The sequence below is a fragment of the Monodelphis domestica genome, chromosome 1, assembly GCF_027887165.1.
Source record: "Monodelphis domestica isolate mMonDom1 chromosome 1, mMonDom1.pri, whole genome shotgun sequence".
In the NCBI taxonomy this organism is placed as follows: Eukaryota; Metazoa; Chordata; class Mammalia; order Didelphimorphia; family Didelphidae; genus Monodelphis; species Monodelphis domestica.
The window spans coordinates 111,034,726-111,059,369 of record NC_077227.1 but is presented as its reverse complement, the minus strand read 5'-3'; the positions used below and the strand labels follow the sequence as shown (position 1 = coordinate 111,059,369).

Below are 24,644 nucleotides of genomic sequence, written 5' to 3'. Positions count from 1 at the left end.
CCATACCCCAGAGGGAGGAAGAGTATTGAATTGTGCCAGGAAACTTGGGTTCCTGTCTTTGTTTTTATGTGAACATAACTGACTCTGTTCCTACTCAGTTTAATGAGGTGGGTGGACATGGTAGTCTCTAAAGCCCCTCCTCGTTCCAATAGTCTTGAATCTGAGCACCGTTTGATTCCATCTCAGCACAGCCTCAATTTCAATAACAAGCGAATGAGCCTTCCTTTATGACCTTGAACCAGGTTATTTTCCCTCTCTGGGGTCTCCATTTTGTATGCATTTATTTTATTTGCATCACATTATATTATAGTATAAAATAAAGGAATTGGGAAGGATGATCTCTAAAGGTGTCTCTCAGATGCAACATGATGCTTGAGGATTTTTTAGAGGAGGTGGTTTCAGCTCCTCTTTTAGTTTCCCAAAAATTTCCTGCTGGATGATGATTAAAAAGTTAATGATGCCCCATTTCCTTATGGGAAGAAGAGTTGTCTGGTCTCATAGTGGCTTGGGGCTTTGGAATTGCTTATTGTCCCAACCCTGTATGAGACTCACCATAAGAGGCACTGCCTAGGAGATGGAATGGAAATACATTTATGAACTCCTTACCATGAACTAAATTCTGGGAATAAAAACTATAAAAGCTTGTCCTCAAGGAGCTTCCATTCAACTGGGGGAGACTGGAATAGGGGAAATGACCCAGCCAGTGAATCATTATTGGAGGATCTGACACATCCCATCTAGAAACGATGGCAATGTCAGATGTGCTTCATATAGATTTGTTAGGCTTGGCTTGAATCGAATTGGGTCTGTTAACAGGATTGGACCAGACAGTCTTTCCAGCTCCCACTCAAGGAAGGCTGCGACAATCTAGGTAGTGGGAAGAGTGAAGGTGGGTGGGGGGATGCCTGTTCGGGTGCGGGTTCCCTTAGAGCTCCCTCTCTGCATCCCCGCCATGCTGCCCACTTTCCTGGCAGAGGCTTGGCCCTCCTGCAGCCGAGCCCTCCCTGGGGCACCGAGGTAAACAATAAGTTCCAAGTAAAGTGATTCTTACCAGCTGTTCTTTCTGCTGCTAAATTCTAGGCCTTGGGCCTCACCGGCCTGGTCTGGCCAGACCAGACCATCTAATTAGAATAGAAAGTCTTTCCTCTGAACTTTTATGAACAGCTCACTCACTCTCTCTGCTGGAAGATTCCTGCACAGAATCCCAGCGAAGAAGAGACTGGACTGAAAATCATTAAAACTGTCAATCCGAAAAGCTCCCCTCTGAACTCAAGGAGAGGTTGCGCCGTGGCACCCCCCTTTCCTGCTCCCCCAATTCTATTCTATGTTCAAGACAGGCCCAGCCTCAGTTCCCTTTCATCCCTCCTCTTCTTCATTTTGTTTCCCCTCTAAGCAGGGTTCTGACCCGGCTGGGCTGGAGGCCCATTTCGCTATCTCAGAGCCTGTCTAGTTCATGTCATGGTGGGAAATACTTTAGTCCAGAGTGGAGGAGACAGAAAGCAGGGAGGGTTCCCTCTCCTCCTTTCCCCTGGCGAGCTTACCCCGGCTCACAGGGAGGCTCTGCTGCGGCCAAGAAATGTGCGGCACCTGTTTCGACGGAGATATTTTGCAAGAGATAAATTTCTGGGAAACTACAGCTGTAGAATCTTAACAAAAGAAAGGACGGGGGAGATATGATCAAGTATGGGCTGGTGAATCAATACAAATAAATTATGTCTTCTTTGTTATTACGTCCTGGGCTACATGATAGAAGGCACTTAAATCACATCACCGCCAGCCACTAGGGGTTATATTCATTTGCTATGAGTTATGTAGAGACAAAGTTCAGATGCGTTTTATCCTAGGCAAGCCCAGAGAGTTTTCTGGGGAGACTATTGGCTGGGCGGCCGGAGGAATGCTGGGTGCTCGAGAAAGGCCAGAAGAGAGTCATTCTTCTCACTGTCTGGAGTGGTCTTGATGGCACGCCGATGGTCACCGGCAATGTCAGGGATTGGTGTCATTTGTGGTTTTCTTTTTCTTCTTGCATATACGAGGAGGCAGCATAGGAGAAAGTAGCACCCCGGCTTGTCCCGAGTCAGGAGCTGTGCCATTACTTGCTGTGTGACTTTCTCTCTGGGTCTCGGTTCCATCGGCCATCCCTTGCAGCCTGAGGATGCTGTGATTCTTTGCTTCTGCATTCTGGCGCCATTCTCCCTGCACTCTGTGGATGACCAAGGGAAGCTCTATCAGAAGACGAGTTCTCTTCCCTGGATTTTGGCATCATTTGAGGAGCAAAACTTCTGCTGAGGATTGGTTATCATTCAAACAGTTGAAAAATCCCCACTGATTACCTAAGCTGTTTAGGAAGAAGAGGTAGAAGTTAGAGGTAGCCTTATTTTGGTTCAATACGAGGAAGAACTTTCTAATATACACAATTGTCTAGAAAATGGGTTGCCTCACAAGGTAGTGAGCTTCCTGTCACTGCAGGCTGAATGAATAAGCTTTGGATTTGAAGCAAGAGGATTTATAGTTCAAATCCTTGGCTCTGCCACTTAGCCATTCAATCCGTGAAATATTTAAAAGTGCCTGTTATGTACCAAGTCTTATGCTAGAGTCTAGGTATACAAAGGCAAAAAAAAGGAAGAATCCTGGTCTTCAAGTAGCTTACTCCATTGTGGGGAGAGGAGAATACAATTCAAATGCTGAGAATCGAATAAAAAATATATACAAATTAATTTCTAGGGAAGGGTTAGAAGAATAGAATAGAATAGAATATATCATATAATACCCTTGGTTGAGTATTTTTAAAAAAGGAGTTCTGGAGGGCACAATGGAAGTAGGGCAGATAGAGTAGAAGAGAGACATGGGACAGATGGGGCTGTCCTGGAAGGTTACAGAGTAGAGAGTGGTGGCCAGGGAAGGGAGCTTCAGGCTAGGTAGTCCAAGACTCAGAGTCAGAGAATTTTTTTAGTGGATCTGCAGGGCAGCAGATTGTCATATCCTTCACCATGCCAGTGATAGTGTTTATCTGATTATTGATCCCCAGCAAGAGATGGAAAGTGGGGCAGGGAGAGTGGTACATTTGTGGTAGCATGCTGCTGGCAAATAAGGACATTCATTGCTTAATGGTTAAGAGAGGGGTCATTGGAGTCCTGGGACTTGGCTGGTTATAAAAGGCAGGCACACACACACACACACACACACACACACACACACACACACACACACACATATTAAACCCTTACCTTTGTATTTTAGAATCAATTCTAAATATTGGTTCCACAGTCGAAAAGTGGTAATGGCCAGGCAATTGGGGTTAAGTGATTTGCCCAGTCAAACAGCTAGGAAGTACTTGAGGACTGATTTGAACCCAAGATCTCCTGACTTTAGGCTTGACTGTCTATCCACTGAGCCAGCTCCCTGCCCTAGGTTGAGACATATTTGAAGTATTTGCCCTCTAATATTCAGTCTTTTCTAGTCTCTTCCAAATCTTATTCCAGTATTGAATAAATTATCTCCCCTAAGGGTTTGTGGGTTTTTTTCCTTTGCTTGAGCACTTTAAGGTTTGCCAAATGCTTTATAAATATTTTTTATCCTCAAAGCAATCCTGTGAGACAGGTGCTGTTATTATTTCCATTTTACAGATGAGGAAACTGAAGGAGGCAGTTTTGAAGTGCCTTACCCAATGTCACACAGTCAGTAAGTGAGGCCAGATTTTAACTGAGGTCATCCAGACACTTAGGTCCAGTGCTCTGCACATTATGGTAGCCCCTGGCTTTACCTAGGTTTTGGTATTGTATTAGTAGTGGAAAGGAGGAGGTGGCAAGGGAGATGATGAGTTCATGGCCTTAATGGGCAAGGCAGGGGCTCAGGGAGTGCTGAAGACTCACTACTTCAGGATGGGGAACTTGGGCAAATTGCTTACCTGAATGTGTTGCCTTAAGTTTCCTCATCTGTAAAATAAGAACTTGGACTAAGACTAACTCTTAGGTCCCTTCTAGCTCTTGGTCTGTGATCTTTGACTTCCTAGAAGGGTTACTGCCAAAGGAATTTCTTCAGGATTACAGTAGATGAATTTTCAAGAATATAATTCCTTGTGAACAAATGGGATCATTTTCATTTTTATCTTTTTATTCCCTGCCATAGTGCTTGGCACATAATTTGTGCTTATTACCTGTCTATTGAATTGAACCAAATCCCTTCAATTCGAACCTCAGTTTCTTCATCTATAAAATTAAAAGTTTTGGGCTATGATTTGATAGAAATCACTGTATGAAGTACTTTGTGGAATGCAAATAGGATTTTGACTTGTTCCCAGATAACTGAAGAAGAATGACTCTGAGTCTGGGGACTCCACTGTGCCTAGAACTTAAAAGGATGAACAAAAGATCCCAAAATTCCAAGCTTGATTCTAAGTGGGGCAAAGGGAGCCCTTCCTCCTCCACAGCTTATTCCGTGGACTGCATGCTGGGGGTGAACAGGACTTTTACCTCATAGAAACCCTTGGAAAGACAGGTGAGACTCAGTCTGATAGTTTTAAAGATTTAGTCTGTTCTGGCCACATTCATAACTGATGAGGGGAAAAAACTGTTCCCAGCCATGCATAAGAGGGCCATTAATGGCTTTTCCCAGACACACGTCTCTGGTGTCTCTCACATTGGCATCTCCATCTTAGAAATGTATGTGTCAAATTCCCATTACACAAAGAATGAAAAGCAATGATAGAGCTTAAAATCTGTTTGAGGAGGCAACATAGATAGATGAAAAGATAAGGAAGAGTACATGAAAGGTATGGGATTTTACTAGTGGAGGAAAATGATCCATTCTGTTCTACTTTCTCCTCCCAATTTTAACCTGGCTGTGACTTAGCCTTTAAGTTCCTGGGAGTTATTGGAAGCAGGAAACTAACTGTCAAGTAATGTGCCGATCATACACCTAGTGTCAGACATGTTATTGGAAGGAAGTCAAGTCTTTCTGATGCCAAACCCAGCCCTCTTTCCATTGTGTCATCTCTACCACGAGTACCAAGTGCTTTGTATTAAGTGACAAATGAAGAGTACATAAGTACTCTGAGAACTGAGAAGACAAATCAATCAAGGCTAGAGAAGAAGGATCTGGGAGGAAGTTGGCCTTGAGCTGGGCCTTGAAGGATGAGCAGGACTCAGATAGGTAGAGAGGAGGGGGAAAAAGCCAAAGTCATCTAGTATTTCAGATAAATTGCTGCTAGTCTCTTATGGAGTGCCAGTCTGTGTTGAAGGAGAAATCGGTGATTTCCTGTGGAGATGTAGATTTCCATTTTATAAAAGGAACTCATCACCACCAACCTTGCCCCTGAGGACTTTGGCGAGCCCTAGTGCCTTTTGCTGAAAAGGAAAATGGTACCTGTGTTTGGGGCCAGGACAGTGGAGATAAGGCATTGCTTATTTTGGCATGACATTGAAAAGCAAATTCAAGCCCCTTTCCCTTCATATGGTATGGCTTTGAGAGCCCAGGATTTCTCTTTGGTTCTGGTGCTCAATTTGTCTCATCTGGGTAGAGATCACAGGTTGTCTCAAACATATTTTGCCTTGCAGTGTGATCTTCTCTGCTTGTCTCTTCCATTCCAGGGCAGTCACCCAATACCTGCTGCCTCTTGTGGCTCCTGTCAGGACCACTTTATTTTGCTGTTTAGGCCCTCAGTAGCTCAGCCAATGGATTAATATCATAGGGGTGTCTCTGGCTGCCGACCTAGACCTTGAAGTATGAGTAACACATAGAACATTAGAGCTGGAAGGAAGGTCAGATGGTACCCAGTCCTCTCATTTTACAGGTGAAGAAACTGAGGCCTCATTTAATGTCATGCAACAGTGGAGCCCAGATTCCATAACTCTTAAGTCCATTGATCTTTCTACCATGCTTGTCTTTTTGTCCTTCACCCTTCATCCTTCCCTCCCTCAGAAATTTCTTAAAGTCTATGAGCTGCAAAATTGTCACAAAATAAAAAGAGTTAGCATTTACATGGTGCTTTACAGTGTGCTTTACAGTTTGCACAAAGCTTTATAAACAATTATCCTCATAGCTACCCTAGACGATAGGTGCTATTACTGTCCCCACTTTATGGAGAAGGAAATGAGGCACAGGTAAAGAGTCTTGCTTGGTGTCACATAGCTAGTGAGTACCGGAGGCTGGCTAAACCCCAGGTTCAGTGCTCTACCAGTATATCACCTAGATAGATTTGGAAGGGATCTCAAAAACCACTCTATCTGACCCCTCCTTGAAACATGAATTCTATCTGCAAACATCTCAGACAAGCAGTCTTCTAATTTAAAGACTGCCAGTGCCAGGGAAATCACTAATGCTCAAGGCACCTCTATTATATGCCAGGACACCTCTTATTTCCAGGATTTTTTCTAACATTGGATTAAAATATACCCTCTTTTAACTTCTGTCTCCCTAATAGTGCCTTTATTATTATGATCGCCATACTCAAGAGGGCTATATGGGTCTTAAATATAGATTTATAAGAGTATGTATATTACACATTATAATATGTAATATTATAACAATATAATATATATACTATAATATATGTAATATAATATATAATGTGTGTGTACAAATTAGATTATGTGTATCTCATCTCTAGTTTATTGCTAATTTAATAAATCTAATGTGTATGTTTCATTAAAAAGCATTTCTAAGACGGAAAGACAAGGTCTAGGCAAATAAGGCAAAGTCACTTGCCCTCTGGTAGAAAGTGTCTGGTTTCAAATATGAACCCAGGTCTTCCAGACTCCAGGCCTGGCTCTCTATCCACTGTGCTATCTAGCTGCCCCTACTCCTAGTTACTTTGGGTAATTCTACCATGGCATGGCTTCAAGTCCTAAGTAGCATCTTGGTACCACTATTTTGTTCTTTGGATGTACTTCAGCTTGACAATATCTAGCCTAAAATGTATCATTCTTTGATCTTACTCAAGATGCTAAGATACCTCTAAAAAGTCCCTTTTGCCTTGATTGGCATTTATCACAAGACTTTAGACTTCCTGGCACATAGGATCATAGATGTTGAGCTGGAAGGTATCTATAGTCCATCAAGTCCAACCCCTTAAGTTCATAAAGGAAGAAATTGAGACACGGAGGTGATGTAACTTGTCTGCTGTCAAAAAGTGTCTGAGGTAGGATCTGAATCCAAGTCATCCTGCTAAATAAATCTAATACTTTATCCACTAATCCTACCATGAGCTTTGAGATTCATTCTTAGTTACTTGTCTTCACTTCCATTTCTTCTGTATGCCCATTTTAAATCTTATTCATTGATGAGCTAGCTCTTTGTGCAGTCACAGCAGTCTCTTCATATCCATTCCCCTTTGAAATCATTTGGGATAGCATCATTGGAATATCAGTCTTGCTAACCCTTAGCCCTCCTGAGTTGACTTCCCTTTGAAGGTATCTATCAGCTCATGGGATCCTCTCTGTGCTACCTGTCTTGTTCCTGTTCCAGAATTATGAAAATAAATACTATTGGCAGAATGCGCATTTGTGGGTAGTTGGCAGGGTGAGGAGATGAAGGTTTGGGTAGAAGGTAAATCTACTATTTTAAAACCTAAAATATATTCAGGCACACTTAATGAACTAGAGTGATTTTCCCTTATAGTAAAATTTTATGGGTACAAAAGGTCATGATGTTGCTAATGTGCTTGAAGACTCTTGTGTTCTCCTATAATTTACAAGTTTGAAGATTTTGTATCATCCTCTTGTAGGACAATAGTTCCCTTAGGCTTCCATGTCTTCCTCCTGGAGACAAGCAGAAGAGACAGATTTAGAAGCTGGGTCTGGCTTTGTATATCACTGGTCTCCATGGGGATTATTGTTTTGGAAGGATCCTTAGCAGCTCAGGTATCAGAGGCTTTTTTTTAAGGGGGGACAGGATAGAAATCTTTTGGCAAGGGGCCAGGTCTGATTAATCTTTTGGGGGAAGATGATCTTAGAAGGAATTCAAACCTTTTGCATTTGGTTGAATGATTCCCATTAAAAGGAGGTGAGAGAGATCTCTAAGCCTATATTTCTGGTGGCTAGGATGGTTTTAAACATAAACAGAATAGATAGAAGTTTCAGTCACATGCTTTAAAGTAGGGATTCCTGCTCCTTTGGATTTCAATAAACTTTCCTATAGATCCTATTCTATATGAAAGGAAATAAATTCTAGAGTTTACCATGCATATGCAAATAAAATAATTAATTTTACTATGGGCAATTTAGTGATTTACCAACTATTCCTTGTATCTCTTTGATAAATTTCTAACCCCTCCCCTCCCTTCAGGGAAAGCATATCCCAGGCTGAGAACCTTTGGTTTAAAGAGTTCAATAGAACCTCCCCTTCCAAAAATATATTGTTCTGGGTGTGAAGACTGGATTTAACTATCCTCTGATTGTAGCAATGAAGATACTTAGCTCTTCCTTTATTGTGAGGATTAAATTGTAATCCACAATCTATTTTTAGATATTAATCCCCAAAAGGTGATTAATCAGTATTTTAAGTAGATCTACCCATTTTAACTACAAAAAAGTGTTAAGTAACTACAAAAGGTGAACTAACCAAAAAAGGTGTTAAGATATAATCTAACCAAAGAAGGTATGAACTAAAGAGTGGGCAGTCCTGGAGAAAATTTGCATCTGCTGTGATTGGTAGACATGAAATTTAGAGGAGGTGACACAAGAGAAAAAGATATTTAAAAAGAAGACAAAAGGCCAGAAGAAGACATTCAGAGATCTTTGATATTTGATTTGAGGTGATCGAAGAGTTCTCTGACTCGAAGGAGAGACTGGAAGACAGACCCTTGAGAAGCGACTGGAAGACAGACACCCAGACTTCTTTCCATTTAGATGGTCACCTTTGGTGAGTGAAAGGCTGACTTAGTGACCCTGCCTTTTTTGGAGGTAACCTCCGAGAAAGGCCCATCGTCTTGAGACTCTTTTCCCTGATTAGGGCCTTAGTATTTCTACCTGGCTCAGAGGAAGCTGGAGTTTCCTCTCTCTCTCTCTGTCTCTCTTTCTCTGTCTCTTTGTCTCTGTCTCTGTCTCTGTCTCTGCCTCTGTCTCTGTCTCTGTCTCTGTCTCTGTCTCTGTCTCTCTCATTCCTTAATATCTTCCCTCTATTGTAAATAAACTACCATAAATTCCATTTACTTTAGTAATTCATTTTGGGATTTAGAAATTAAATCCCTGGCAACCACCTATATAAATATTCAGAGTCCAACCACAATTTTAATTTAACACCAGTCACCTGAAATTCTGTAATTTAAGTTAAGGCATTCCCTCAATTTGAAATAAAGATGTTACTGGGAAGGGTAAAACATTAAGTAAGTCATCTATGGTTAACATTTCTTTCACTCAACAAGCATTTATTATACATTCACTAATACAAGTCTCTATGCTAAGCCTTTTAGGTGATACCAGGTTGTGTAAAATATTCGTCTCCCTTCCAAGAAGTCTGTATTCTAGGAGAGGAACTAGGAGAAGCACACAAATAGAATACAAAGAAAACTGGAATGAGTGTCACAAAATGCAATGGGAATTCAGAGGAGGGGGAGTTCACTTCTGGATGGTGGTAGGATAGGGTGGTATCAGAGAAGAAATGGCATTTGATCTGTGCCTTGAAGGACTGATAAAATTTCAAAAGGAATAGAAGATTGAGATAGAGAGGGCAATAGAGAGATGGGGCCTGGAGAGCATTCTAGGAATAAGGAGCAGGTAAACCAAGGTAATCAGAGAGAGGGGGTGACAGTTAGGGGTGGGTAGTTAGGACTAATCTTATGACTGACCTCCTCTGATGTAAATGAGAGATGATTTAAGGGAGGAGGGCTTTCAGTTGTCATGACTAGGGTGCTTTCTCAGATTTGGAGCGATGTTATCACTCAGAATCTGAGGGTTCAAACCAGTAATCCTTTTGCTAAGAACTGGTCTGTGTGACAAGGAAATCACTTTAAAAGACTGATATATATTAATTTAAGGTTGCCAAGGAATTCAGCTATGTAATTCCTAAATGAAAACTCAAGTCAGCAGTCAACCTTTTATGGAGTTTAATTACAAACAGGAGGAAGAAAGGAATGAGAGAGAGAGAGAGAGAGAGAGAGAGAGAGAGAGAGAGAGAGAGAGAGAGAGCAAGGGGAGAGAAGGGAATAGGGCTTAAATACCCCCTCTGTTTAGGCTGGGCCAAAAGGCCCAAGCCCTTAGATAGCTGAGGCAAAGGAAAGAGATCAGTCCCTATCACTCACGTGACCAAAATGGAGAAACAGTCTCAGGGGCCTCCACCTCCAGCTTCCTTCAGAGCAAGCTTCTCAGAGCACAACCTCTTAGAGCAAAACCTCTCCCACCTCCCTAGTCCTCAGACCCCGCTATCTTTAAGGAAACCATCCAAGTTCCCTCCCCTCAGTTCTCACATCTACCAATCACTGTCCATGTCTTCCCTGTGCCAATGGTGGCTCTAGCTTAACCCAGGACCGCCCAGAGGTCTGCCCCTTTGCACATGTCTGTTGAAGGTCATATTCTCAAATAATTAAATCTTGATCCTTTGCTGCAGCCCTTCCTAAATCCTGTTACCCTGAGTAGGGTGGAGATTGGAAGTTCTAAGACCTGGTTCTGTCATTCCAAGTATCTCTATTGTATCAATTCTAAAATCAATCATGACTCAAAGAACTTCCTGTTCTATGCTTAAGCATAGGTCAAAGCCCTTTCCATTGTTCAGCAAAAGGTTTCTGTCCTAAAGTAATCTTAAGTAGGGAGAAGAAAGACCCTCCCATGCCAAGGGGGTTCACATTCCAATAGACTATCAGTAGGAAATTTTTCAAGTATGAAATTTCCCAATGGTGAAATTTCCAACATTTATAAGTCTAAGAAATTTTAAGGTTTACATCTGCTAGGTGGGAAAAAGAGAATCTTGGAAAGACAGCAGGGGAAGGGAAGGCACAGGGAGTCAAAGACAAACCTTTATGACTTCACTTTTCTTGGAGACAGAGGCTGGTCCTCCCTAGTTGTTTTGGCCATCCCCAGAAGCCCTCCTGGTCTAGAACATAGCTGCTTTTCCTTTTCTCTTCTCCCTAGTTAGAATCTTTGGGGGCCAGGATGGAAGTGTGGATGTGAAGTCAGAGAAGAAAGGGTAGCTGTGTTGTATTCCTAGATTCACGCTGAGCCCATACCCTTGGACACCTGTCAGGTGCATCCATAGGAGTTTTATGAGAGGTGTACACTGATTCTAGCTCTCTCATATGTTGTCAATAAAAGCATTGCATCTTGGGGACTCATCAGGCTGGTATCCTAATTTCAGGCTGGGTTGGCTTTTCTTTTTCCCTTCTTCCATCTGAAATCCCAGGTGGCTCAACCTGTCTGCTCAATGAGTGAAGCCCTTGCTGGCAAGGGCTGCCCCTCCTCTTCCTCTGTTTGTTTGCCACACACAACATGTCTTATGCCTAAAGGTTACATTATCATCTCTTCACAGCTAAATTAATTTCCTCATTCTCCTAGACTACAGGGGAAGAGAGGCTGCAAGATGAATGCTAAGCCCCCTGAGTTTGCTGGCCTTGGCCTTTTCTCCTGGGAACAAAGAGATTTTTTTCTATAGTTTTTCTTTTCCTTTCTTCTCCTTTCTCCACCCCAACCCTGTTTCTAAAGTGGGGGCACTTGAAAGTATGGCACACCTTTGAAGACTCAGAATGACATGCAGATGGAAAGCCTTGGTACTGATATAGGAATACAGAAACAGTTTTTAGTATTGAAGCAATGTGGTGTATGATAAAGAACTTTGAACTGGGAATCAGAAGATCCCTCTCCTTGTCTCAGCTTTGCTAATTTGTAATGTGACCCTGACTAAGTGACTTCTCTGGACCTCACTTTCCCCATCAGAAAAACAAGATGATTCAATTAGATCATCTACAAAATAAATTTTTCAGCAGATGTTCTGTGATTCTGTCTTTTATTGTCCTCTGTCTCTGAATGGCAATAGCTCTGGAAAATAAAAGCTAATGTTTATCCATAAATAATTTTATTTGATTCTCACAATAATCCTCTTGGCTGTGCTCCTTGCTTGGAATGCTCTCCCATATCCCTTTTGGCTACTGACCTCCCTTGCTTCCTTTAAGTCCCAACTAAAATCTTACCTTTTACAAGAAGTATTCCTCAATGCCTCTTAATTTCAGTGCTTTTAATTATTTTAATTATTTCTTTTTTATCTTGTATGTAGCTTGATTTGTTTGTATGTGTTTGCATATTGCCTCCCCTGTTAAGATTGTAAGTTCCTTAAGGACAGGCATTGTCTTCTGCCTCTTTCTATATCTCCAGCTCTTAGTACAGTGCCTGGCACATAGTAGGGGCTAGATAAGTATTTATTGAATTGATGTAGAGACTCTTGGTTTTATTACCACCACCCCACCTTATAGATGAAGACAGTAAAACTCAGAGAGATCATGCGACTTGCAGATGGTGAACTAGTACACGCTGGAGGTAGAATTAGGAAACCAAGTGTCCTGATAACAAGTCCAATGCTTTCCATTACACCAAAGCACCCATTTGCCCCAGGGCATTGGGATTGGTGTCACTGGGGTGTGTGGTGAAGATGTCCATAGATGTCAGGCTTGACTTCTATGCCACTGTGAGATAGAGTCTTTGCATCTTGGCATGGGACCTAGGTCACAACTCTCAATAGCAAGACCCAGATTAGTTCTCTACACTTAGGAGATACACCACATTTCCATGGACCAAGTCCCTTCAGGTAGCCAGAATGGGCTAGTAGAAAGAGGTTTGGAATCCCAGAGACCAAGTGGATCATACAGTACTTCTATTCCGGGCACATTCTGTCCTGGTTTCCTGCTCAAGGCAGAGTGAAAGGATTGTAATAGACAATTCTTAGGTGACAATGCAAAGGCTTGGCACATGCCAGTCTTTCTTTGACCTTGGATAACTTGGGACAACTTTCTGTAGTTTTTGCTTTATCTGTGTGTGGGAATGGTGCCTATGTAAACCGACCCCCTGTGGTACTGGACAGGGAAAGTGGTCCATAAATCTCTTCATGGAATGTTTTGTCACCATTTAAGTGCCATAAAAATGCTCAATAGAGTGTCTGATTATTTTTCTTTAATCTTAAATGGATACCTAGAATGGAAAGTCCCATCTCCAGAGCCAAATATTCATTATCTCAAAAAGAGTTTAATGGGTGAGGTTTAAATGAACTAGAGGAAGTTAAATTGTGGCAGAGGAAGGAGAAGAGAAAAGTGCAATGAGTTGTGCATTAAATTTAGATAAACACAATTATGTGTAACTGGATTATCACACGTGCAGACTGGCGAAGTATATTAGGCACCTGTGTTTTGATTAAAATCGATTCAGGTGCATGTGCTTGGAGGCTTGTGCATTCATATGCACCGAAGCTGCTGCCTACTCATATAGCAAGGACTCACTCCCAGCAAGCAGATGGGTTTGGGAGCTCATAAGGGTAAGTCAGAAAACTTCCACTGGAACTATTGTGCCAAACCTCTTCATGATGCTTTTTAGGATGGTTGGCATCCATGCTTTCAAGGTATATCTTGAGACAGAAATATGATGCTGAATGGTTGTAGGCAGGTAATTGATAAACATTTATTAAGCACCAAATATATACCAGACACAGTGCTAATTGCTGGGGCTGAAAAAAAGAGGCAAAACAAAGTCCTTGCTCTCAAAGAGCCTCACAATCTAATGGGAGAGACAATATGGAAATAGATATATACAAGTAAAGCAACATACGGGATAAATAGGATGTCATATAAGATATGTAGGATAAATGGGAAATAACAAACATTTAGGAAGGCATTAGAATTAAGAGGAGTTAGGAAATGCTGAGATATTTATTGGGACTTATAGGAAACCAGGAAAAGCCAGGTAGGCTTTCCATGCTTGGGGGACAGCCAGAAAAAAATGCCTTGAGCTGAGAGGTGAACTGTCTTGTTTGTGGAACAGCAAGGAGGTCAGTATCACTAGATTAAAGGGTATGTGCTATGGAGTTAAGTGTAAGAAGTCCAGAAAGGTAGGAAGGGTCTAGATTATGAAGGGCTTTGAATGTCAAACAGGATTTTGCATTTGATCCTAGAGGAAAATAGGGAAATGATATGATCAGACTTCTGCTTTAGGAAGATTACTTTATTGCCTGATTGGAGGATAGATTGGAGTGATTGAGGATTGGGGAGAGTCTTGAGGCAGACAGACCTACCAGAAGGCTATTGCAAGGGTACTGGTGTAAGATGATGAGAGTCTGCATCAAGATATTGGCAGTGTCAGGGAAGAGAAGAAGGTGTATTGGAGAGATGTTGCAGAGGTAAAGTCAAAAGGCCTTGGTAACAGTTTGGATATTGGAGGGGGAAGATGATAAGAAGTTGAAGATAACATCTAGATTTCAAGCCTGAAAGGCTGGAAGGATAGTGTTGCCCTCCTCAATAATAGGAAGATAGGAGTAGGGGAGGGTTTAGAGGGAATGATCATGAGTTCTGTTTTGGACATGCTTAGTTTAAGTTTCTATAGGACATCCAGTTTTAGATGTCTGAAAGGCAATTAGAGATAATATTGGAGGTCAGTAGAGTTTGGGACTGGACTAGTAGTTTGGGAATTGTCAGTAGAGAGATGATAATTAAATCCATGGGAGCCAATAAGCTTACCAAATGAAATAGAACATAGAGGGAAGAAAAGAGGGTCTAGAACAGAACCCCGAAAGACATCTATGGTGGAATGACAGGGTTGGAAGTTTCATTGTCAAGGGATTAGAAAAAAGAGTTGAGAGAGGAGAAAATGGAAGCACTAATGGTAGCCATTTCAAGGATTTTAGCTATGAAGAGCAGAAGATATATAGGATGAGAGTGAGGATGAAAGGATCAAGTAAGTGTCTTTTTCAGGATGAGGGAGACATAGGCATCTTTGTAGGCATTTGGAAATTAGTCCAAAGACAGAAAGAGATTGAAAATGATCTATAGAGTAGAGAGTGACAAGATGGCATCAAAGAAGATTTCTTGAGCCAGTAGGAGTATTATCCTTGATAAAGAGTAAGGCCATGTTATCATGAGAAAGAGTTCTTGAAGGAGAAATAGTGGTAGATGGCTGATGAGTGATAGGGAAAAGGGGAGGAGAAGAGAGAGCTCACAGAAAATGACCTCATTTTTTTTTCTGTAAAATATGAGGCAGAATTCTTAACTGAGATGGTGGAGGAAGGGGAAACCATGGGAGGTTTGAGGAAGAATGAAAGGTTTAAAAGAGGCACTGTGGAAAGTGGGTTGATAGGGCAGATATAGAAGGATTGCCTAGCAGCAGTGAGGACCAAGCTGAGGTTGTCCAAAACAGATTTGTAGTGGACCCAGGATGAATAGTTGTGTGATTTTTTTCTCACTTTTGTTCTGCAGCATGTGGGTAGGAACAAAGATGTCAAATGGTGGGGAATGATCCAAGTCTTAGCAGGGCACAATGGACAAACCCATGAGGAGGCTAGGAATTCAAAATAGGTGAAAATCCAATAGAATATGGTTGGATAAAGGGATTTTTAAATTTTTGAATATGGAAATGTTACTTTTGTATGTGATGGCAAGACTAATGATATTATCACCTTTGTGGCTGAGGTGTGGTAGAGGAGTAAGTTGAGGAACAGTTGTTGGTGTTTTTGAGGGGCAGTCAATATCTATGTTATTGAAAATATATATATGTACATGATGAAAACAGCCTGTCTGATGTGGGAATGGGAATGGACTTTTACACCAATGGAATTAGAGAATGATGGATGATTGTTTTAATAATCATTCTGGCAATCCACATCTAGAGGAAAAAGTGTAGGAGCAGAAACACCAAAGAAAAACAACTGCTTGATTACATGGATAGAGGGGGATATGGTTGGGGATGTAGACTAAATGATCATCCTAGTGCAAACATCAACAACATGGAAATAGGTTCTGATCAAGGACACATGTAAAATCCAGTGGAAATGGGTTGGCTGTGGGAAGGGGTGGGGAAAGGGGAGAGAGGGAAATAAATATGACTCTTGTAACCAAGGAATAATGTTCTAAATAAAATTTTCAAAAAAATAAAATAATAATCATTCTGGCATCTGATTAAGGTCGAGAAGGAATTATAGAGCTAAAGGAACATTTCCTTTGATACACTCAGCTCATCATCAACATCAAACCCTGTTACAGACAATGCAGGGGTTAGGAATATGGGTACTCATTCAACTTTTTTAGTTAGTTGGAGGCACTTCAGCTAGAAAGAAAACTGTATTCCATTATCTCCAGGTGTCCAGCTTAGAGAACGAAGCTAGCCCAGCTTTGTTTCTGACCTTGAAGAAGTACAGATGTGGAGAAACAGGCTGACAATGCCCAATTAATTCCTGTTGGCATGTTTGGTTTCAGATGCAAAGCATCACTGGGATTAAAATAAATGCAAGCAGTTACAGGGATGCATTAAATTAATGATTTCTTTTTTTTCCCCCCTGCTTGATCCTATAATACCCTCAACTTTAATGGATAAATGTTAAATCCTCCTCTAGGGGGATCAGAGATGCATTATATATTGTTACACAATCTAAAGGAAGCCTCTCTCCTGTATCTTTCCTTTTCCCTCTTCCCCTCCCCCTGCAGGTGATACTGATTCTGACCAAGCTCTATGACTTCAACCTGGGCAGCGTGACGGAGAGCTCACTTTGGAGGTAAGCCCTTAATGGTTATGAACTTCTCTGACTTAGCTCTTGTAAATCCCTCTGCTTAGCACCTGGGCAGCGATCCAGAGAACCCTGAACCGGGGAAGAGAGGAGGGCTGGTAGGACCTGCAAATCCAGCAACTAGTAGAATGTCAAGCAATAGAATCTGCTAGTTATTTGTTTTTTTTCTGGGCCATCTCATCTTAAGATGAGAGCTGATGGATTCAGGTCCCTTCTACAAGAGAATGAAGATGCTGGCAGTGGGGGTAGTCAGACGGTATCACTGAATGAGCCCATTATGGACAGAACTCTTGGAGGAGGAGGGTGCCATGCAGGGGAATTGGGAGTTAAGCAATCTGTTGTCCGAGATCTCTAGGTCTGATTGGATCCTATTCTCAGCATGATTGGAACAGGTCCTTGAGGAGGTCATGATTTGAGGGTGGACATTATCACCATCCTCAAGGTTACCCATATTCTGATGGGGTTACATAGTCCCACCTTTGGGGGGAAATAAAGGCAATACAGACTCTCCTGGAAAAAAAAAACATGCTTGATCCTATTAGGATAAATGGGAGACTAGCTTTGTGTGGGCTGACAACCTATAGTAGCTAAATTTAGCCTCTTATCCTGGGATTCTGAGAGGAGTGCTGGACTTCTTCACTTTGTGCTTTTATAGACTGAATATATTTCAGGTAAACAAGGCTGAATTGGCTTCTGTTTTAATGTGTTGCTAAGCCCTACTGTAAATAGATCGGCATTTCCTCAATTGTGATGTATGCCATTACGATTTTCATTTATTCATGCACGGGATCATTTAATTAACAGTTATTAATGCTTACCTTTGTGCTTAGACTTGTGGCTTATGTTCAGAAGGAGACAGGGGAAGGGGAAGATATGGTCCCTGTCCTCATAGAATCAGAGAGAATAAAAAGCCAGGAAATTGAATGAATGGACAAAAATTTGTGCAAAATTATTTGCAAAATCCTATGCTAAGTGCTTGGGATACAAATAAAAGAGTAAGACAGTTCCTGCTCAGAGTTCATATCCAAATGGGAGAGAGGACACACATGGAAAGTTTCATTGGCAAATCATATGGACTTGCATTGCCCTTAGTGTGTAGTGGCAAAGCAGATATTAATGTCTCTTCCTTAATGTCACTTCCATTGATAAAGTTTTACCTATTTTAATCCATTTAAATTGATAAAACAGTGCCATGGATTATGGTGGCAAGACTTTTCCTTTATGAGTTTTCCATAGCTGTGACTGTAGTACCTGCAGGAACAATAATCAGGTTATATCTCCATAGAGGCTGCTTCTCAGGATGATGGTCATTGGGTCATTGGCTCAGGTCGTTGGGTTAAAAATATTGTTATTCCCTGTATTCCTGGATTTAAGCCTTAAAACCATGACTCTATCCAAGGAATCTGTGTTGTGTCTAGATGCCCTCTTTCCTGCCTATTTGGTTACAGAAGAGTGGGTGGCCAGGATCTCCTTTCTTGGGGAGAAATAAGTACAAAGTACTATCCATTGTTTATGGCTTAATTGTTCAGAACCATGCTATTGTTCTTCTGTATCTCTGGAATGTCTCAAATCTCTTTGGTTGTGAGAGTCTCCAAAAACATCAGTAGCCTCATTGTTGGCTAACAGGTAAGAGCTTGTTTCTTGTTTACCATGTATTTTCCAGGATATTTAAGCTTCTAAAAATTTTCATTTTGGACCTAACAAGTATAAATGGTGCCAGGATAAGATTGTGATGTTTCCTCTGCATAAATAATGAAATAAACCCATAACTCTTGTCTCAATTCCAAAACTGCAATATCTCCTGGGACCCAAGGAAAAACTGTCCATAGTTCTCAGAGGAATCCACCAGGCAATTATAGGAACATGGAAGAGTGACCTTGAATTACGAAATCTGTTCCCAGGTTTGATGACAGATAGGACTAGAGATTACTAGAGGAGGTATTTTCATTATCAGAGAGAAACCTTATGAGCTTCTTGGAAACCTGGAGCTTACTAGGTCCTTTGAAAGATATAAAAGGAGCATGGTCATTAGTCTAAGAAATAATAGTGATGTAAATATTAATGACTGAGCTTCTGAAGTGAGGGAGGATTAATGGGCAAACATAGTGTAATTTGTGTTCATTTTATTTGGGAAAAATGTGATTCCACATCCTGGTCTATCTAGTCTTAGAGGAAGTAGGACCAGAACTAGGTTTCAAAATGATGTGAAGGTCTAAATAACCAAGAGGCATAGCAAATGGAGATTAGAAAATTGTTCTAAAGTATGGGAATCTGTCAGGACCAAGGTTTGGAGGTTTGAAAGTAGAAGAGGCCAGAGACTCACATGACAGCTAAGAGCAGTCCAGTTTGACCAATGTAAATAGTGCATGGGCAATGTGAACTTTAGATTATTCCACCCTACATAGTCTAACAAAAATCAGGAAATTGTGAACTTTAGATTGCTCCACCCTACTTAGTCTAACAAAATCAGGAATGTCTACACCCATACTTAAGGATTAAGTATTTAGGAGGATGGCCTATGACAGACATATGCTAGCAAATGACAAATTAGAAACAACTGACAGACTCCTAGGCTGTCCTAAGTCAAGCCTAAGATATCATTGGTACATGTGAGACACAGGAAAGTGATGTAAAACCGTCTATATATTTCACGTCACTTCCTCTCTCAGGCTTCTTTGACAGTGGAGAGGTGGTTGGCGGCAGCTGACTGAGCATGTTGGCATCTTGGTGTGGCGGCTGCTATTGTCCAGTTTTTAGCAGTGAGTTTTCCTTGATATCATACTGGAGGAAGCCTAGTAACCTAGTTTGGTGAGGTGTCTTCTCTGAGATCTCTCGGAGTTTAGGCTGATTCTTTCTCTTTTACCTTCCAATCACTATCCACTTAGAAGCCTCTAAGCTTCTTCAGAAACCTTGTGGCAGAGGATTTTGAACTCCCCCTGGCACAGGCCAGGCAGGAGAAATCCTATACCCTCTTTCTCTCTCTTCTCCTTGATTTCTTCCCTATATATTGATTAAACCACTATATATTTCCAAACTGACTTGGGTATTTTTATTTGGGATATCCCCTGGTGACCAAAAATTAAATTTAGATTAGGTCACGACCCTAAATTATCCTTACAGCAGAGGGCAGGCAAGGGAAAAGAGAATCTCTATCTCTATCTATCTATCTATCTATCTATCTATCTATCTATAGAGAAAGAGTTCTTCTGAAGAGAAATTCATGGAGGTATTTGAGGACTGCAAGCCTAGTATGATTCAATGATGCAATCTGGAAGCCCCCCCCCCAAACTTATGTAATCTTAGCCTGCATTAATAGAACTAGTATCTACAACTAGAGGTTCCACTGTCCTCTACTCTATGCAAATAACTCCCAGACTTCTATGTTAAGTTTTGGATAAAGTATTTTAGGAAGGGCATTTTAAAAGACTGAAAACATCCAGAGGAGGGAAATCAGGATGATGAAGAATCTTGACAATATACCATTAAAAAATCACTTGAAAGGATCTCAGGATATTTTCCCTGAAAAGAGACTTCAGAGACTACAATAACTGTCATCAAATATTTGAAAGCTATGATATAGAGAAAGAGTAGACTTGTTCTTAGCCCCAGAAGACAGAACCATGAACAACAGATAGCAATTGCATATGAAGAGAGTTAGGCTGACAATGAGATAAAGTTTTCTAATGGTTGAAGCTGTTCCAAAGTGGAATGCATTGTCTTGGGAGTAAGTGGGTTCCCCTCTTCTCTAGAAGATTTTTAACTGAAAGCTAATCGGCCACTTGTTGGGCTGTAGAATGGGTTCAAATTCAGGTACAGTTGACACTAGCCGGCCTCCTTTCTAACTCTTAAGGTCCTAGTTGATTAGTAAAGGTTTGAGTAGTCTGTAGACTTCAAGGAAGTGAGGCCTCAGCTAATTAGTTGCAGTTTCCTGCTGAGTGCTTGGTAGACTTTTACAGACCCAGGAACTTATAAGACAGAAATGTTATATATGTATAGAGCAAATAGACCACAAAATGGAAAGGTGAAACCAAGATGCAAATCCTTGGCAAATCCGGACTTTCACTAAGCATTTATTATGTGTAAATAACCTGTGCCAGGGCCAAGAGTGAGTTAATAATATAGGGGAAAGGCAAGTTTAAAGACAGGATTGTGGAATCATCAGGGGGAAAATGTCTTTGGAGTCCATGTCTAAACTTGGAGAAGGCAATTGAAATATATTTTATTTCCCCAATTACATGAAATAGCAATTTTCAACATGTTTTCTGAGATTTTAAGATCCAAATTTTCTCCCTTTTTCCCTTTTACCCTCCCCCTTCCTGTAGATGGTAAATAATTTGATCTGGGTTATAAGTATATTATCATGAAAAACAGACTTCCATACTGGTCACTATTATATGTGAATACTCATATAAAACCAAAACTCCAAAATAAAACACACACTAAAGGGAAAAATAGTATACTTTGATCAGCATTCTGATTCCAACAGTTCTTTCTCTGGAGGTTAATAACATTCTTTGTCATAAGTCCTTCAGAATTATTATGGATCATTGTTTTGCTGAGAATAGCTAAGTCATTGTTGATCATCATACAATATTGCTGTTATTGTGTGTACAATATTTTCCTGGTTCTGTTTATTTCACTCTGCATCAGTTCATGTAGGTCTTTCCAGCTTTTTCTGAAATCATCCTGCTCATAATTACTTATAGTACAGTAGTATTCCATCACCACCATACCACAATTTGCTTAACCATTCCCTAGTTGATAGACATTCCCTTAATTTTCAATTCTTTGCCACCCCAAAAAGAGTAAATATATATATATATATATATACATATATATATATCAACTCTTTATATATAAATATATATATATATATATATATATATCTGTACAAGTAGGGGAAGGAGCAATTTTGAGGGGTAATAAATTCAGCAGTTGTATTATGATCCCACAAAGGACAAGGTCAGAGCAAGACTGGGAAATTGGTGCTTTGATTAGCCAGGAGCCTATTAGTCAATAGACATTTCTTGGCTGTCTTCAGTGTGTGAGAATTTATGCTAATCCCTATTGAGAATAGGTGATTTGATCCCTTCCCCCAAGGAGTTTATAATCTAAATAGGGAGGGAGAACATCCCCACCTCATCCATGCCTGTACCTTGATAACTAATAGTATGAGGTTTAAGGCATAGGACCAGGAACTTGGGCATCAAGTGGAAAGGAGCTCAGAGACTGAAGATATCACTATGGACTGAGATGCTTGGGGGAAGCTACATTTGTTCTTATTAGATAGCATTGGACCAGGACTTTGATCCTGCCACAGTTTCTCCTTGTGTGGAATTTAGGTCTCCTTTACTATAAGATCGTTGTCTTCTTTTTGGTCTCTTAAATCAAGGGAATATATTGTAGTCTTCACACCATTCTTGGTTTCTCCCTAGAAAATTCCTAAATTCTCATAATCCCTCATAACAGATCTATGACTCCACTATGATCTTTATAAAAAAACCTTTATCTTCTGTCTTTGAGTCAATACTGTGTATTGGCTCCAAGGCAGAAGAGTGGTAAGAGCTAGGCAATGGGGTTTAAGTGACTTGCCCAGGGTCACACAGCTAGGAAGTGTTTGAAGCCAAACTGGAACTCAGGAGCTCCTGACTCTCAATTCACTGCCCTCCATTGTGATCTTATCTCTCTCCTGGGCCCTCTTGAAGCTAGGAGACATGTTATGGCCTTCAAAGCATATTTGGTTTCTCCCTTGAAGTTTCCTGTTTTCCTATCATGTCCTCAAAGTGGTTACATATCTCTAGTTATCCCTGCCCCACACCCTTCTTCCTTCCAGTTTTGGCAAGTATGATTTCCATTTACAATTCTTCCCTGAAACAGTTTTGTTGTTTTTTTAATAACCCAGCATATGGAGAAGAGTAGGTGAAATTTCACTCACCTTTCATGCTTAACCAAGGGGTCATTGAGCTTGGTTATTTTTCTTCAATTTATAGTATTATAGGAATGCCTGAGGCAGCAGCTGCCAAGACCAGGTGACATGTCTTAGCCCAGTTAGAATATGATATAATTATTTTCCTCACAGGATTAATAATTCAGAGAACTGTCACTTCCAAATAGACATTCTTCTCTAAAGACTGTTTTAAGGTATAAAATAACACAAGGATGTCCACGTTGCTAATATTGTTCTTTCTGACACCTCGCAGAGTAACTCTCATAGTAATGGGACAAAGGGATTTTCTTTTCCTTTACAGGAAGAGGGCTGACTCAATTATGTATTCATTTATTCATCCTAATCCCAAGCCAAGATGAAGTTTAAGGTCACTCTGTCACAGTAGAATTGGTGCACCAATTTTTGTTACAGAGTCTAACTCTGTCAGCAGCTCCAGAATCACAAAACCCCTCTTCTCAAGGTGCTGGAGACTTCCACTCTAAGGTTGCCTTCCATCTACTCTGAATGTATCTTGTATTTGCCTATTTACATACTTATTACCTTTCCTAATAGATTGCAAGCTTCTCTTTTCTGTTTATCCCTAGTGCCCAGTGAATGGTAAATGTTTAATAACTGCTTGTTGATTGATCAATGACTGCCAACCGCTGACCATTCACTTAGACCATCTGGGGTCAGAAATGATAAAACAGCCATCTCCTGAGACATGAATCCAGGAAAGGGCACATGGAGCTCACACAATGAAAAAAGGACACAGGAGTATCCTGGGCAGAGTCCTTCAGATCGTGTGGTTCTAATAGACAGCCATAGTGCAAAATCGGTTCAAGCTCAGTGCCAATACAGCATGTAATTCCAGTGAGCTGGGGTGATTGGCAATGCAAAGGTGATAGATAGCAAAGAAGAGGACCTAGTTTTTGGTTCTCATAGTGTTTGTCCTGAGGAAAATGAGTAGCTTCTGCTCCACTAAGCTTAAGCAAGAAGTAGAGTTTCTGGTCCCTTCTTTGTGATGCTTAGCTTCAACACCTAGTAGGAGTATTCTGCTGCTCCAGTGGTGACTAGAGAGAGTCAGTAGAACCCCAAGAGACCCAACAGTATACCTGAAGAGTTGGCATACATATCTGTGAAAGAATGACCATAGGTCTCACCTTGGAAACAGAACGGATAAATGGTTAAATAAGCTAGTCAGCCCTCTTCGTGTTCATGATTCTATGGCAATAGATCTAGGTTGCCACTGGGACACTTGTATAATCTTGAACCAAGTTACTTAGTCACTTTCATTTTCTATAGTAGTAAATTTTTGAGATGCATCTTGTAGATCTCAAAGTACTGGAAAGGAAGTTCCCATTCAAAGGTGACTAATCTTAAGATACTATAAATGATACTAATTTTTCATTTAATATATGTTGTATTATAACAAAAAAATCACTTTCCTCATAATTCTTTTTTTTAACCCTTAACTTGTCTTAGAATAAATACTGTATATTGGTTCCAAGGTAGAAGAATATGATATGAGGTAGGACATGGGGGTTAAGTGACTTAAACAGGTCTGATTTGAACCCAGAACTTCCTGTCTCCAAGCCTGACTCTCAATACACTGAGCCACCTAGCTGTCCCTTTCCCAACTCTTTTTAATCCCAGGTCCTTGCCTCTGTTAATTATTTCCTACTTGTCCTGTACATAGTTTACTGATACATATCTGCATGCTTACTTTCTTCCCTATTATATTAAGAGATGCCTGAGAGCAGGGGCTCTTTTCTTTGTATCCCCAACATTTAGCACAAGGCCTGGCACACAGTAGACACTTAATAGATACTTATTAACTGACTATTAGCAATTTTAAGCATCCTACCAGAAAGAGGAAGAGCTAGGCTCAGGAAGTGAGTATGAAGTCAGAGGTTTCAACAGACATAAAAGATATTCTTTTGTATTAGAGTTTGGCAAAATGGCATAGACTGGAGTTGATACCAGACTTTGGGAGGTGCTACAAAATTCAAGATAGGTTCTAATCACCCATTACGTCTGC

The 24,644-nt window shown here is 40.7% G+C and overlaps 1 protein-coding gene across 2 annotated transcripts in view; it reads left to right on the top strand.

Annotated features, from left to right (window-relative positions):
• The window catches only part of SORCS3 (sortilin related VPS10 domain containing receptor 3), a 724,209-nt gene that overhangs the window by 167,330 nt on the left and 532,235 nt on the right, over positions 1-24,644 (top strand). For both annotated transcript variants that reach the window (XM_007479197.2, XM_056804235.1), the window contains one exon: positions 16,598-16,665. In XM_007479197.2, the coding sequence (XP_007479259.2) occupies positions 16,598-16,665 (68 nt within the window). The remainder of the gene's footprint in view (positions 1-16,597; positions 16,666-24,644) is intronic.